The sequence below is a fragment of the Typopeltis vanoorti genome, chromosome 4 (assembly GCF_054136105.1).
Source record: "Typopeltis vanoorti isolate ZY-2024b chromosome 4, IOZ_Tvanoo_1.0, whole genome shotgun sequence".
Lineage (NCBI taxonomy): Eukaryota > Metazoa > Arthropoda > Arachnida > Uropygi > Thelyphonidae > Typopeltis > Typopeltis vanoorti.
In genome coordinates this window covers 40,975,711-40,992,048 of record NC_143552.1, presented here as the reverse complement: position 1 = coordinate 40,992,048, position 16,338 = coordinate 40,975,711, and the positions used below count along the sequence as shown (strand labels likewise).

At 36.0% G+C, this 16,338-nt stretch overlaps 1 protein-coding gene across 4 annotated transcripts in view; it reads left to right on the top strand.

Annotated features, from left to right (window-relative positions):
• Positions 1–16,072, top strand: part of Abp1 (Actin binding protein 1) — a 282,412-nt gene extending 266,340 nt beyond the window's left edge. For all 4 annotated transcript variants that reach the window (XM_090391759.1, XM_090391757.1, XM_090391756.1 and 1 more), the window contains one exon: positions 11,980–16,072. In XM_090391759.1, coding sequence (XP_090247885.1) covers positions 11,980–12,119 — 140 coding nt within the window. In that variant the 3' untranslated portion in view covers positions 12,120–16,072. The remainder of the gene's footprint in view (positions 1–11,979) is intronic.
• Positions 16,073–16,338: the final 266 nt, after the last annotated feature.

Here is a 16,338-nt window from a genome sequence, read left to right as displayed (position 1 = left end):
ATGGATTTGTTGTGAATTGATACTAAGGATAACATGAACGTATTATCACTACTTTTGCACAGCCATGTGGGTTGACCATCTCCCTGTTATACATACATATCTTACAGTATACCAAATTTCAGCAAATTCATGTTGAAAATTCATACTGACTGCTTTTAAAAAAATCCTTGGAACAGCGGATTTCATAACTGCAGTTTTTAAGGAAATTACAACGTAGACTAATTCATATATTAACTAAAGTAAATTAATCTTTTATTTTAAGTTAATACTTCCATTGTTTCATCAAAGTCAAATTGGCATCATCAGAGAACAAAATATAATAAGATGCATGCATGTCAAGTGAGAGTAGGCCTGAACTCCTAAATAGTGTTCTCTAGTGGGCTGAATTGTGAGCATCCTTGGGCTGTTAGGTTCAAGTACAGAGGATGAGAACTTCCCAAATTTGGGACGGTTTCATGCAACCAAATTTGTTGAGGTTAGGGTAGTTTCTTAAGGTAGAAATGGATTTATGGGAAAAGTCTTTCGCCTTTATTTTCATATTTGCTACGATTGAATAGAGTGGATTTCTTCCGGCATATCCTATGGCTGGTATTCAAAGCATAGTCAGCAAGTCCTGAATGGCTGTAGTGGTGGAAACGGATATAGTCCTTATGTTCAGCAATTTTGATGTTGGCTGCCTTGTCTGTTTGGCTAGTAGGAGAATTTACAATTACAAGGACCTCGTAAGTACCTGGCAGGTCTAGGGACTGTGACTGTTCTTTGGTGAAGCAGATAAGGGATGCTCATTTTTTTATATGATCTGTAAGTGGTTGAAAGGTTGTATTTTTTTAAGATTTTTGTTGGTTTTTCAGATGAATAGTTGATAGCTTTGGTGTAGTCTCTGTTCTGGAGAGGGGAAAATAGGGTGTGTGAGTTTGGGGGTTTGATATTTTTTGGATATGGTAAGAATTGTAACCATTGGGTAAAAAGGTTTTGTCAACTTCACATTAGTTGACCACTCAAGTCGAGTGGTCAACTAATTAATTTAGTCCTGCTATATGAAGTTTTATATAGTTTTATATAGTCTGCATGGTTAACCTAGTGGCTGTGCGCTTCACAACCATGTGCCTGAGGAAGGAGTGTCCTAGGTTCGATTCCCATTGGTGACATGAGGAACTAAAGGATCTTCCTCAGTCATAGGCAAGTTAGCCAGTCTTGGACATGGACAGTAGGGTTTTTTCCCCAGTTTATCCTGGGGTTTTTCATCCCACAAAACAGGCAAACCGGCCTTGAGAACTCAGCGCTAATGACATAGGATACACCTGGGCTCAGGGCTGACCACCTTATCCTGTGAATGGTTTGAGGTCTGATGATTAATAATTACTTGACACTGCAAGGTAAAAGAGCGTAACAGGAAGATGAGATGAGAGATAAAGTTTTAATAATTCCATACCGTTGGGAGGTGGGGGAGTGGCTGTAAATGTATCTACTGGATGAGTATAGGTTTTCTGTAAACAGGGATCCATCAGGCTGGCATGTAATTAAAGTGTCGAAGGGGAGATGGGTGTCATTTTCTTTTTCTAATGTGAACTAGATCCTGGGATGTTGATTGTTTAGGTGTGTTAAAAATATGTTGAAAGCATCCAGGCCATGTAGCCAAATGGGGCTGTTGATGAACACACTTTGTTGATGTCATCAACAAAGCATAACCAAATAGTTGGTCTATGTGGGACAGCGTTTAGTGCTTTTTGTTCACATGTTTCTGAGTAGAAATTTGCCATAGTTGGGAGGAGTGGAAAGCCCATGGCTGTTTGTAGAATTTTCATTGCCAAACAAAATAGCCAGAGTTCATAGTGAACTTAACCAAGGCTGAAATATCAGGAGAGAGAATTCAATTTGAATAAGGTTCTAAAGTGTTTTTAAGTGGGACATTGGTGAACAGAAATAACCTGGTAAACATCAAGCTTTTACCAGATCCCAGTTGCAAACTATTCTACTAATGACCAAACGGACAGGACAGCCAACATCAGAATTACTGAACATAAGAACTATTTCCATCACTACAGCCATCAGAACTTGCTAACCATGCTTTGGACACCTGCTATAGAATATGCTGGAAGAAATCCACTCTACTCAATCGCAGCAAATGTAAATATGAAAGACTTTTTCTTGAATCTGCTTCTGCCTTAAGAAACTATTCCAACCTCAACAGATTTGGTTGCATGAAACTACCCCAAATTTGGGAAGCTCTCATTCTCTGTACCAAAACCCAACAGTATCTTATTATATTTTGTTCCCTGATAATGGCAATTTGACTTTGTGTGAAATATTGGAAGTATTAATTAAATTTATTTTAGTTAATATATTAGTCTACATTGTAATTTCCTTAAAAAAATACAATTATGAATATCCAACGTATAAGCCTTACCGCCAGACAGTGAAATTCAGGAATTCATAGTGAATTATGTTTAATTTTAATGTAATTACGTAGTTTAGCCAGCCTAACAGCCATATTTTAGAGTTAATGAAAATAGCTTCACCTGATGTTTAAGAATTTTTTAACTGTGATGACTGCATAGGTCATTTTGCTCCTGTTGATGCTTTATTGAGGTGCAGTACTGGATTTAATTTTTTGGCACTTATAGCAGTAATTAAATGGTATTTTGATAGGTAAACAATAAGTTTATTATTTACATTCACATAAACAGGGTTGAGTATTATTTCTGTGTAGTATCTTCCTTCCATTTTTCATGTCATCTGTGTAAGATACTTTTGTCCCATTTTACTTGGTGTCTGGTAGACTAGTTGTTGTTAAGGTATGCAGATTTAATACATGACAGAGCTGAGGCCCTGGATCTAATTATGTGATATCTTTTCACATCACACTTAGCATGTTCCTTTGTATGCTGTTCTGTTGATTTTTCTGCTTGCCTGTAATATGGGACATTACAATCACACCGGAGGTGGTTAACACCTGGATACTTCGGTAGCGTAGCTGTTTTGATTTTATTGGATAAAGCAAGGATCATAATTAGTTAAGAGATGTGAATATGGTTTGTATGTTATGTTTCTTGAGAATTGTTCCTAACTGGATTGTAATGGAGCTGATGTGCAAGAGAAAAATATAACTTTTTGTTTTGCTATTATGAATTTCATGACATGTTTGTCAATTGAACAAAAAATCTGGTTAGTTTTTTTTTTTTTTTTTAAATCATTGTCATTCTTCTGAGATGTAGTTGGATGAAATTTCAGTTCTTTGGTTATTTTTTCTTCATCATTAATAAGATTGCAGTCTTCAGCTCCTGATGTTGGTATGATCCCTAGATTTTGGAATCAATAATGAAAAGACTGAGCATTGAGATAACTGTTTGTATGGATTGGCTGTGTTCTAATTTTCAGTCTGTATGATCAATGAGAAAGTTGACACCAGGAAAGAGAAGAGAAATAGAATTTGTATAAACATTATATTTTTAGTCTGTGCAATGTTTCATTTGCACTTTATTGATATATACAGAATTTAAAAACTTAATTCCATGATATTTTAAATTTTGTTTTTTTCATCAGGAGTGTCTACAGTTTTTCTGTTCTCAATTTTTTTTTTTCAACTCATACACGAAAAGTAACATGACCTATAGCAAATTAGTGCCGTGTGTGGGAAAGAAGAAAGGAGGAATCTATTTACATAACTTTCTTTCTTTCTTTCTTTTAAAACAACTGATTGTTATATTCTTTGGAGAAGGTAGAGTGGGGGAGGTCATTCCAAAGAACAAAACTAGATGAAAATGAAAGAAGAGACAGAGAAGATGGTTTAGTGAATTTCACATTGGACTTAAAGGGTGCTGGTTAGCAGTAGCTCTTGTTTTTATGATTTTGGAGGAATAATAATGGCCCATTCAGCAAAGCATTATTCAGGAAAATATCTGTAGAAGAGGCTTAAGATGGAACTGAACATCTTTTGGAGAGGGAGCATTAACTGGATTGCTCTCTTCTGGATAGAATCGAGCATCTTAGAAAGGATTCTGGTGCATCATCCAAATATGTGTCCATGTTCCATGGTTGGACAGATTTAGGATTTGTATAATGTTTGGTTGAAATGTGTTTGTCAGAAACGGTTAGCGGTATAGGTCAGTCCAAAAAGAGAAATCCTATCGTGTTTGGATATCTGAGTATTACTGATAGTTAGGGAGAGGGATGTGAACTCTTTCTTGCTAGAGATCAGACAGGACTGGGTTTTTGTGGCATTGAAGTATACAAGTTGTCCTTGTCCCATTGAAATATAGGAGATCAGAAATCAGGACATTGGTTGTGGTGGATTTAAAATTCTAACAATTAAGCACTACATGGTTTGTCAAATGAGATGGGGAATATGGTGTACTGGTATGGGAAACTATGGATAGGATTTGAAACCTGTGAGAGCAATCATTTATATACAAAATGAAGAGTTTGGTGAGAGTACAGAATCTCGAGGTACTCCTGCATTGCTGGAGGAAATCTGAGGCAAGGAGATCATCCATGAGAAAGTTAGTGATCCAGTAGTTGTGTGTGTGTGTAAGGTAGACTATAGGATGGCAGTTTGCTAAGTAGTCCCTGTGCCAAACCTGATCAAAGCTTTGGAAATGTTGAGAGCAACTACATCAGTTTCTCTGAAATTTTCCATGGCTTGAGTCCAGAGGTGGGTGGCGAAAGTTGATCGGTTGTGTATTGTCAATGGCATATTCCATGTCCACATCCATAATTTTAGAGAGAACAGAAGTGAGAGCAGTTGGATGGTGGTTCATTGGCTGACTTATATCCCTTTTCTTTGGGATAGGCTGGATGTGTATCTGTTTCCATGCTTTTGTTAGGGTAAATGCCAGCTGAATAGGATAGATTGAAGAGGTGATACAGAATAGGTGTTAGTTTTGTGACACAAATTTTTAACACAATAGGTGCAATACCATCAGGACCTGTGCCTTGTTTGTGTTCAAGTTATTAAGGATTCTTCAGTTTTCTTTCTTGCAGAAGACTATGGGTGACACGAAAAGAGCAGTTCTTGGTAGAGTGGAAGGAACTTTGCCCAAGTCATCATTGCAGGAATTGGAAGAGTAATACCAATAAGTTAGCCCTGTTTTTAGGTGAGGTGAATACAGTATCATCTGGGTGTGAAAGTGGTGGAAACCTGGGTGAAAAATTATGAAAGCCTTGGTCCCTTTCCAAGGCTATTGGACACAATAGCCTTAGCAGGGGGAACAGAAGGCTCGACTGCCATTTGGATAGGAGAGGAGTTTCGAAGTCTGAATTGGATTTGTTGATGATTCTTTTACAGCTGTTGAGAGCTGCAGTATAGGCAAAGTGAGCAGCAAGAGTTTTGATCTTAAGCGATTTGTGGTATGCAGAGTTTTTTTTCTTTTACTGCATTGGTGCACTTTTTTGGGAACCAAGGCTCGGATGATGGCTGTGAATTTGGGGTGGAATGAAGGATGAAGGTCTTCATTCCTCTGAGGACAATTTCCATTATTTTGTCTGAGAAGGCATTTGGATCAGGAGAACTGAGCCAGATTCAGACCATGGGAAGGAGGAATAGAAGTCATGGAGGTCATTCCATTTGGCATCCTTATAGTGCCAAAGGACAAGATTGAGAATTGGTGGGTGACGGTTGTTTGGCAGAAGAGATTTGTATGAGGTTTTGATGTGAGTTACCAATAGGAGAACTGACATCCACAGTATACTTAGAAGAGGAGCTTGTTAGGAAGAGATCAAGTGTGTTGGCAGATTGGAGGGGGCTGTCAGGTATTAGGGTTAAGGAGATTGATGATCTGTGTTACGTCATTGCTAATGGTAAACACCTCAACATCCCTGCCTCCTTGATCAGTGAAAGTGGAGAGAGGAAGCATATTTGAGTTGTTGATGTTGAAGTCCTCAAGAAGGATTATCTCACTGTTAGGATATTTCGAATATAGAAAATCAAGCTTTAGAGAGAGAGAGAGAGAGGTAGTCGAAGAAGTGAAAGTGGTTAATGGTTTGGAGAGCAGTGGAGACTGCAAATGAAAGTGGTAGGTTGGTTTGGTAGAGAAATGCTGAGATAAACCAGATCAAACAGAAGGAATTTGATGTTTTGCGATCGCTTACATGGTATGTCAATTTTGATGAATTGACATTGTTTATATCGCTGTTTACGCCACAAATGTTGGTGGGGATTTTATTATTATTTTGTTTTATTTATTTATTTATTTATGGATTTTTGTTGCTTTTGATGTTTTTCAAATTTGTTTTTTTTTTTTAATTACTTTTTGTCAGTGATTTTTGTGATTGCATTAAAGTCATATTACTTTGAGTTGTAATCCACTATATACATGTGAAGGAAGAGATAAAAAGGAAAGGGGGCATGCCATGAGAGCTGACAGGGAACCCAGTCTCCAGTCCATATGTGGCTTTAACAGTTTTCCCTTTGTCTCCCTCAAGTCATGAACCGAAAAGTAATTGGTAGCAAGATTTGATGCTAGTTGATTGGGAAGCCTCTTGATTCATTACTAATCACTTTGATCCCTTGTAATTACTAGTGGTTGGCCTGCAGAACCATTTTACTGCTGTACCCTTGAGTTGAAGAGGGGATGGGCTCCATACAATGTGATTGGCATGTCAGTGAGGGTATCACTTTCACTGCAAATTATACATGCATGTTTCTTTTTTGGAATATTTAATAGGGAAATTTCTCTAAATGTTTGAAATTTCCATATTGTTTAATGTTTTCTTTTATATATAATTAGTAGGATGGGAGTAAAGTAATGATGTTCTACTCCACTAATCTTGGATTTTCAGAACAATATTTTCCCAAATTATTGAGAGAGAGAGAGAGAGAGAGGTACAAATGCGAATATGGTACATTTCAGCCAGGCCTTACTGTTTTTCTCCCTCCATTATCAAAATGTAATAAAAAAAACTCACAGAGGTATAAATATATGAAAACTCACATAATAAAGCAAGTGAGTCAAAAAATGAAAAATAAGGAACTAATAACAATTTAAAGTTGAAATTTAACTGGCATCACCAAATTCCTGATATATACACCCTTAGGGAGGAATACAAGATACTGTATTAGTACTACATGAAGAGTTCACATTATTACTAACTTCTTGTTGATAGTATCCTTGGCTGGCATTATTGGTTTAATTTTTTGGGGGAAAAAATAAACAACAATAATAATAATTAATTTACAGTCGAGAATGTAAATTTTTGGTTCATTCTGAAGTGCAAGCATAAAAATAGCAAGAACATTGTTACTACTTAAAATACTAATAATATCAGGAAAGTAGTTTTCTTAGATTGCATTGTCTCCTGATTTATAAGCATTTGATTTGCTTTTTTTTCTTTGTGAGATGATTTTTTAACAAGATTTTAAATTACCTGTATCATAAAGACATTTTGCATGTTTTTTAAAGTATGGACCAAGTGCTAAGAAGTCAGGATGTTGGGTGTAATTTAGAAACAGCTGTTTTGCTGTCATTATTTTTATTATTGGTGCTGTTGCTGTTATGATATTACTTGAATTTCAGAGGAGAAATTATTCTAAACAAATTATTGTTTAGAATAATTTCTAAACCAGGTATTAGCCAAGTAGTCACTTCGGAATTGCAAATCTTCTGATTTCTCACACTTTACTCACTTTTCTTCATGTGATTTTTTTATGTGCAGTAACTTTGTTTAGCTGAAATCTAACATTTTAGCTTCTCCTCCTCCTTTAACTCATTGCTGATAGGCTGATAGCATCAGCCTGGCCAAAGATTATTGGGATCACTGAGATGTGGTTGACAGAAGAGGATATAATAATAGAAATAGAAATAGCAGGGTACAGCATTTTTTGGCAGGATAGAAAGGGAAAGCATGGTGGTGGTGGAGTACTGCTTATGATAAGTGAAGACTTATGTCCTCTAAGAGTGGAGCCTTTGAAAGGCAGTGACACTAATGATTTTGAAAGCATATGATGTGAGGTAGAGATAGGCAAGACGGGATATTTAGTGAGGAGCACAGAGGGTGGGGACTAGGAGATGTTTAGACAGTTGAGCTTGGCAAGTGCAAGAAGAATGATTGTTATGTGAGATTTTAACCACAGCAGTATAAATTAGGGAGAGGAAGATGCATGTAGCAATAAGGGAATGGAATTTCTAGAATTCTTGAGGGACAAATGTCTTAGGCTACATGTAATAGAGGGAACAAGAGGTTCGAGGGTTTTGGATTTGGTCATAGCATCAGAAGAGCTGATAATAAGTGAGATGACATCTCTCCCACCAGTTGGAGAGAGTGATCATGTGGTTTTGACTTGGAAAATGAATAGACATGCAGGAGTATCAAAGAGACAGGAATATATGTGGAATTATAAGGCAGGTGATTACAATGTCTAAGTCTATTGATTACAATAGACTTAGACATCAATTTGAGGAAGTTTCATGGAGGGAGGAATTGGAAGGCCAGGATCTCATTAGTGCTTGGGAAATTGTGAAGGAATATTTGTTAGTAGCAATAGTAAGCTGTATTCCACAAGTGAAGAAGAGGACACAATTTGGTGTAGAGTGGATGACAAACAATATTAAACAGGAGCTGCATGTGAAAAAGAGGCTATGGAAGAGATATAATTAGACAGGTGAAGAGCAGATGCACGAAGAATATAAGACACAGGCCAGAAGAGTGACTAGTATGGTAAGGAAGTCAAAACTGGAATATGAGAAGAGATTGGCCCTAAGATCCAAAGAAAATCCTAGGGAATATTTTAGCTATGTGGCCAGTAGGAGGAGAAATGATTGTGGAAGAATGACATTGTGGGATAAAAATGGGAATAGAGTGTCTGATGCAGAAGACATAGTGGAATTATTCAATGAACACTTTATTGGTGTATTTCATCCTGGAGGAGTAAATTTTAATACTAGGTTTAGAGGTGCAGGAGGAGAACATATTCCAAATACTGAGTATTCTGGATGTCAGCAAAGCTGTAGGACTGGATGGTATTTCACCACAAGTATTGAGAGAATGTGCTAAGGAACTGACAGCTCCTTTGACCTGGCTTTTCAATGAGAGTCTGGCTACAGGAAAGGTGCCAAGGGAATGGAAGGAAAGTAAGCTAGTGCCATTGCATAAGGGCGGTAGCAGACTGGAAGTGTCTAATTATAGGCCAGTTTGTGTGTCATCAGTAGTTAAGATCTTGGAGAAATTAGTTAGGGATCATATACAACATTGGGCAGATGAGGATAATGTTATCTGTGAGAGTCAACATGGATTTGTGAGGGGGGTGCTCTTGTTTTAGTAATATGCTAGTCTTTTATAATAAAGTTACAAGAGCAGTAGATGAGGGAAAAGCATACACTGCCATTTTCTTGTATTTAGCGAAGGCATTTGACATGGTGCCACATAATAAGCTGATATTTAAGTTGCAGCACATGGGTTTGGATGTCAAGTTGGTCAACTGAATTCAGGATTGGCTGTCTGATAGTTATCAGAGAGTTGTGTATGGTGTTTCAAGGAGGCAGAGGGTTACAAGCGGGGGGTCTCACAGGGCTCAGTACTGGGACCTATATTGTTTAACCTTTATATCAATGACATTGTCAGTGGATTGCAGGGTGATTTTCAGTTGTTTGCGGATGATGTGAAGCTGGGAGGGGTTATTAGTAATAGTGTAGATGTGGTAGTCATGCAAGAGGATTTGAATAAGCTAGACAGATGGGCAAATGAATGGGGGTGTCAGTTTAATGAAGCAAAATGTAAGGTCTTGAGGTTTGGGACACCGATGGGATGCTGCATACTCTTATTAAAGGAGATATACTGGAGGAAGTAGGGGAGACAAGAGATCTGGGGTTGATGATTGATAGAAACTTGAAATTTAGGGGACATATTGCAAAGGTAGTGAAGGTAACACAGAGGATTGCTGCAATAATGAGAAGGACACTGACCTGCAGAGATAAAAGTTATCATTCCATTGTATAAGACCCTGATCAGACCACACTTAGACTATTGTTCTCAGATTTGGTCCTCAGGATTTGAAGGAGATAAATTAACTGTGGAAAGGGTACAGAGGCAGATAACAAAGACAGTTTCAGGACTGTACAATGTTAGTTAAGAGGATCAGCTGAGGGAATGTGGGCTGCAGAGTTTGGTGGATAGAAGAAGGAGAGGAGATATGATGGAGACTTTTAAACTGTTGAGAGGTGGTTACAGGGTTGACACTGGGGAGTTCTTTTGCTTGGTTGAACAGCGGGAAGTAGTGATGAGAAGGTGCCATCCCTGGAAGTTATGAAAGGAAATTGTGAGCAAGAGGGTGAGGAGTAGTTTTTTTGCATGGAGGGTGGTTGAACCATGGAATGCATTGCCTGATAGAGTGGTGAGAGCAAGAACGGTCAATGAGTTTAAGGAGTGGTATGATAGACTTTGCATTTCCTGGGAGGGATCTCCCATGTTGAGTCTTGATAGACTTGTGATTCCTAGGAAGGACCTCCTGCGATGAGTCTTTTGATTCCTTGGAGGCCTAAATAATAATAATAATATATAATTGCTAATTTTTTTCCTCTCTCAGTTTTGTCTGATTATGCCAAATTGTCAGGAAATGCAATATAAGCAATATAAAAGAATGGTGCTGTTTTTTTATTTTAGTCTGAATGTACTTAAATACTCATGGTTCATAGTTTTTTTCTTATGTTGCTTAAGCAGTGTAGAGAAAAAAATATATGCTAATTTTAGTTGAAATTTCTTGAATGGTGCAACCTACATTGGTGTTTGTGAAGCACAGAGAGCCATGTATTTATCTGAAGATTGCTATTAATTAATGAAATAATTGAAAAGTAAATTACTGCTTGCTACATTCAAATACTGAGTTAAGTAATTGTTAAGATGTCTCTCATACATTTCTGAATGGTCTCAAGAATTAGATCTTGAATTAGTGACATAAAAGGATGGAGGGTGGTTGGTGAGTGGAATGCATGGCGTGAGTGTGTGTTGTGGACACACTGAATTAGTTTAAGAGGCGGTTCGATGAGCATTGTATGCAATAGTGAGTACCTCCCACAATGAGTCTGACTCCATGGAGGTGGGGGTGTTGATACTAATAATAATAATAAATCACCACATATTCTGTATGAATATGTTCATATATATATTCCTCCCCCCTCTTTCATCCATATTTTATTATAACATAAGAAAACAGAAGTTTCTTTTAAAAACTTTCATAGTTTATACATATAACAAAAAATATATAGAATTTTTTTATAATGAAAAAACATTGTAATGTACCTGCACAACTAAGTTACTTGGCTATAGGGCATTGACTTCACATCTGCTCTTTAAAATCCTGTAATACACACCACACTCCTTCCTTTCACAGGACAGACTGACCTTTATTGAGGTCTTAGCAGTTGAAGTGTGAACCATACAGATATTTCAATGACTCTTCTACCACTGAAATAACCATTGTCATTTCCACACTAAATCTGTCTAGTTCTCAGATGGTCAAAACCCATCTGGAAAATGACTCTCATCATTATAATGCATAGTATCATAGATATATTAAAAAGGGCATGTATAATGCTGCTGTTCATTGTGGGATACAAAGGGCAAGATGATGATAGGTCACTGCTCTCTCAGCTCAGCTCAGCTAACGCCTTTTTATTCCCGTATATACGGGAGTAGGCGAGGCCATTTAGCCCTATCTAACTTTTGGAGACTGAGTGGGCAGTTCAATCTCCACTGGTACCCAATCAGAGACAGATGGCCCAAGGCTATCACTAATTAAGCGGTACGCAGTGAAGAGAGACGGCTCTAATGTGCCGCCATCTCGTGGTCTCACTGCTCTCTTCATATAAATAACTTGTTCACAAAGATAATTCACATGCAGACTTTTTTTAGCAGTGCTAGGCTTTTTAAAATATGGATGAACACAACAATATAATTTTTTTAAAGTATGTTTTTCAACCATTAAAAAAAAATTACAACTTATGTTATCTTTAATATCTGTTAATATAGATGTTACTCTTTTGTTTTCAGCTGATGAAACTGAGATATCATTTGATCCTGATGATATTATCACCCATATTGAGCAGATTGATGAAGGATGGTGGCAGGGCATGGCTCCTGATGGTTCCTATGGCCTTTTCCCAGCCAATTATGTTCAATTAATACATTAAGATGCATAATTCATACAGGGGAAAACCTTTGTTTTTGATTTATTTGTTTGTCTTAACACCATATGTGAACTTTAATCTGTGATGCAAAGATTTTGCATAATTTGAAGTATTGAGATTCAGAAACTGAATTTAGAACACTATGTGCAATTGATGAGAATAGTGGTGATCATAATTGTGATATTCCTTTACTTTTTGTGTAATTAAAGATGGTTTTGTCTTTAATTGTTAATAGTATTAAGTTGAACTCCTTATTTGTTTCAAGATATAATTTAAATTATCAGCATTTTCTTTTAGATTTAAACTTAAGGAAATAGCTATAAATTTTTAAGGCTTCTTCATGATGATATATCAAATGGATTACATGTAAGTCAACTTTCATTAACTTCACACGAATTATAAGCTTGTGATGGCTGTCTCTGAATTCATGAGGATCTTAGTGCTAAAGGTTAATACTAAGATACTAATACTAACATATACATTAAAGTTCAGCAAATTATCTCTAATTGTGATACTTCATTGATTCTATGAAAATATATTATTTTTAGTTTAAGATGTATTTGTGATTATGAAGAATAGCATTCTTCACAAGTCCCAACAATCATTTGACACTATTATATCTCGTTCCCACACATGAGAAGTGGAAGAACCCACAGTGTATTGGTACCATATGTAGGCAAAGTAAGGACTGGGGAAATTGCCACTATTCTTAAAAGCAGGAGGTTGTAGTTATGGAACATGTTGCAAGGAAATGTGTTCTAAAGAACTAGAGGAAGAAGAAGAGAAGCAGGTTTGGTGATTTTTACATTTGGATTGTAAAAAAGATGGTGGAGGACTGCAGGGTTTGAGAAGATCGCCTCACTTGGCTTTCTTGTATTTTCACTATATTATTTAAGGAAATTACAACGTACTAGGATATACATTAAAATAAATTTTAATATATTTCTATATTTCAGCAACGTCACGTTGTCATTTTCAAGAACTTAAGTACAAGACACGTGCACTCAGGCACAACAAAACAATAAGTGAGGAAGAAGTATGACACTGTTATTTCTCCTAAAGTCCTGATGGTGCCCTCTAGTGGACAATGTTGGTATTCTTGGGCGATTGGGCTGAAGGTCTTCTGATGTAGGTTTCCCAAATTTGAGAAAGTCTCATGCAGCCAAATTTGTTGAGGTTTGGATCGTTTCTTACAGCTGAAGCTGATTCTTTCTTGTAATGCCATACTATGCATGAATATGAGTGCACTGGATTGTGGTCTGAGATGCATCTGTTATAGCTATGACATCACATCTGTAAATGGACTGCTAAATGTCCTGATGGAAGGATATTTAGACGTCCATTTCCTGAGATCATTTAAATCTATGCACCCTGTAAATAGGTCAAATCCCACATATGTATTAAAAAAAATTACACAGAATAACGTGAAGGGTCATGTGAAAAACATCATGGGTGATAGGCCAGAAATACAGAATACAAATTACAAACAGAAAAACATGCTCATAATTACGCCATAAACAGTGATCTAAACAAATCATCTGGCTACCAGATAATCCTATCCACTCCCTAATACCTTTGATCCTTTCTTAACTCTCTCAACCTCATGTCCTTTGGCACCATTTGTCAACAAGGCCAAATGGAACCACCCTCTGGGACATTTACTCAAACTACTGTGGTCAGACTACTGCTTCCAGTCTCTTGATCTATACACCTACTCCAGGTGAGTTACAGAAATTACTGCCACTGGCATGAAGTCCTTCCTTCGTCCAAAATCTCCAACCCAACACACATCCAAGCAATGGTTTAATAGGTGTATGAAGGCAAATCAACAAAAATTCAGCCTACCACACATGGATTGTGATAACTCTAGCTTTACACTCACCAATGTTGACACATGCAATAAATCAAAAAAAAAAAAAAAAAATACCACCACAAATCTGCTTTACTAAATCTGTAGGGTGGATTGCCAGTTGATTACAGTTTAGTGAATAGATGATACAGAACAGGTGTTATTTCAGGGCACAATATCTTGAGCACGATGGACGGAATTCCCTCAGGACCAGCTGTCTTTATAGTATCCAAGTTATTCAAAATTCTTCTGATGTCTTTCTAAGAGGAGGTCACAGAAGGCATGAGATGCCATAAGGCAAGGAAGGAAGGAGATAATTTGTCATGGTCATCTCTGCAGGAGTTGGACAAGAACAAAGCCAAGACATCAAGTTTGTTTTTAGATAATGTTACAATGCTCCCTTAGGGTAAAGCTTACCTATGAATGATAGACCTTAATCTATGAATGACTATGATATCATATCATATCTAGAACTTGCTCAGCTACATTAAGAACTAAAAGAAGCACTTTTAAGTACATAGAGATAAAATGCACATATATACATGCATACAGATCAAATTACTTTACATTTTTTTTTATCTAAAAAGATCTGAATGAATAATGAAGTGCTATTCTTCCAAGTAAACAGGCACCTAATTCCTTCCTGTGATCACTTACCAGAAACTGTCAGATGAATTTTACTGCAATGTGGAAAAAAATTGCATAGTAAGCAAGAGAAAAAGGTCAAGTGAATTACATTAGGTATGCAGAATACAGAAGGAAATCAAAATCTGAGTTAGTATAAACCTGCATAAGAAATACAAACATGCTATTAATAGGCAAGCCAAAATCATTTTGAAAAAAAAAAAAAGATTTATGGTAGCTACTACAGATCTTCACTGTGATGTGCAGTAGCTTCAATAAATCTTTTGGATGGTAACTGTCAGTCATCAGTCATGAAATGCTGCATTAATGGCAACACAGGCTGCTCGGGCCAATACAGAAAGACCACCAACAGTCATTTCACACAGAGAATTTTGAAACATACCTTAACAAAGAAATTCAAGCTGAAAAAAATTACCTAGAACTAATGCAGAATTGTAACTCTTCCTACTCAGGACTAGTTGTGTAAACTTTAATGATGCATATGATACATTGCTGTTTCGTCATTATTTTAAAATTTAGTTTTTGTAATATAATCCTGATGAAGTCAGTTAACAGCTAGTGAAATGCATGTTGATTTATTAATCCTGATGATATTAATATATATAATGGCTATTAATATCCATTTAGTTACTCATATGCAAGATTAATTCATATTAAATAATCCCCATGTATTTAATGCAGAAGCAATCAAAAATTTTATGATACTGTCAACAGTATTCTAAAGGCACTGTGAAATGGCTCCTTGCAACTTTGTCTTTAGATTCTAGTGGCACTTTACTTTTTGACATTTTATTGCTTTTTAAGGTAGCATTTAATTTTACAGTTAAGAAAATTTAAACTGTTGTAATAAATAGTTTGTGTATTTATTAATATCAATAATTATAATGTTGTCATTTATTTAAGAGCAGGTTTACTGATATGAAAATCTTTAAAATGAGCTGTAAGAAGATACTGGTACTAAGATCCTCTACAGTGGGTATTATATGTCCATTTTAAATTAGTACAGTATGAGATTTTTAAGAGTCATGAAATATAACTATATTTAATTATTAGAAAGTGGTATTATTTCAAAAAAAGTTATTGTCAAGTCTGTGTGTGTATACATACACCTCATTCATAGTCACACACTTTAAATTCGTGATCATGTTTAGGCCAAATGTTATGCACTACAGAGTCTAACTCAGACAATGTTAAAAGTGAATTGTTGTATAATATGCTAGAAGAATATTGTTAAAATCTTAATATAAAGCAGATTTAAAAAAAAAAAAAAAAGAAGAAAAAAAGAAAACTAAATTATTCTGATTAGCATTGTTGCTTTATTAGTTGCTTTTGAATTTTTGTAATATAACAGAAAACTATTAGAAACAGCAAATAACATTCCTGTTTATCACTTGTTTTTTAGCATTGAAATCAGACATGTAACTGAGGTTATACTTAATCTTTATAAAAATGTAAAATTACATAGGATTGTTTAGGTATCATTTGAAAATAGGAGTATCTTGTGTATATGTATAAAATATATACACACACATACATATAGTAAGTTGCAAGACATTCAGGCATCTCCAGTAATGTGGATTTCTTTATGTTTTATAGTGTGGACCAACAATTCCCCATGAAACACATTGTCTGGTTGTACTTCTCTTGGATGAATTTAATTGTCAAGTATCATTTCTTTGTATATTTTTAAAGTGAATGTCGTTTTGTTATACATGAAAGTACACTATA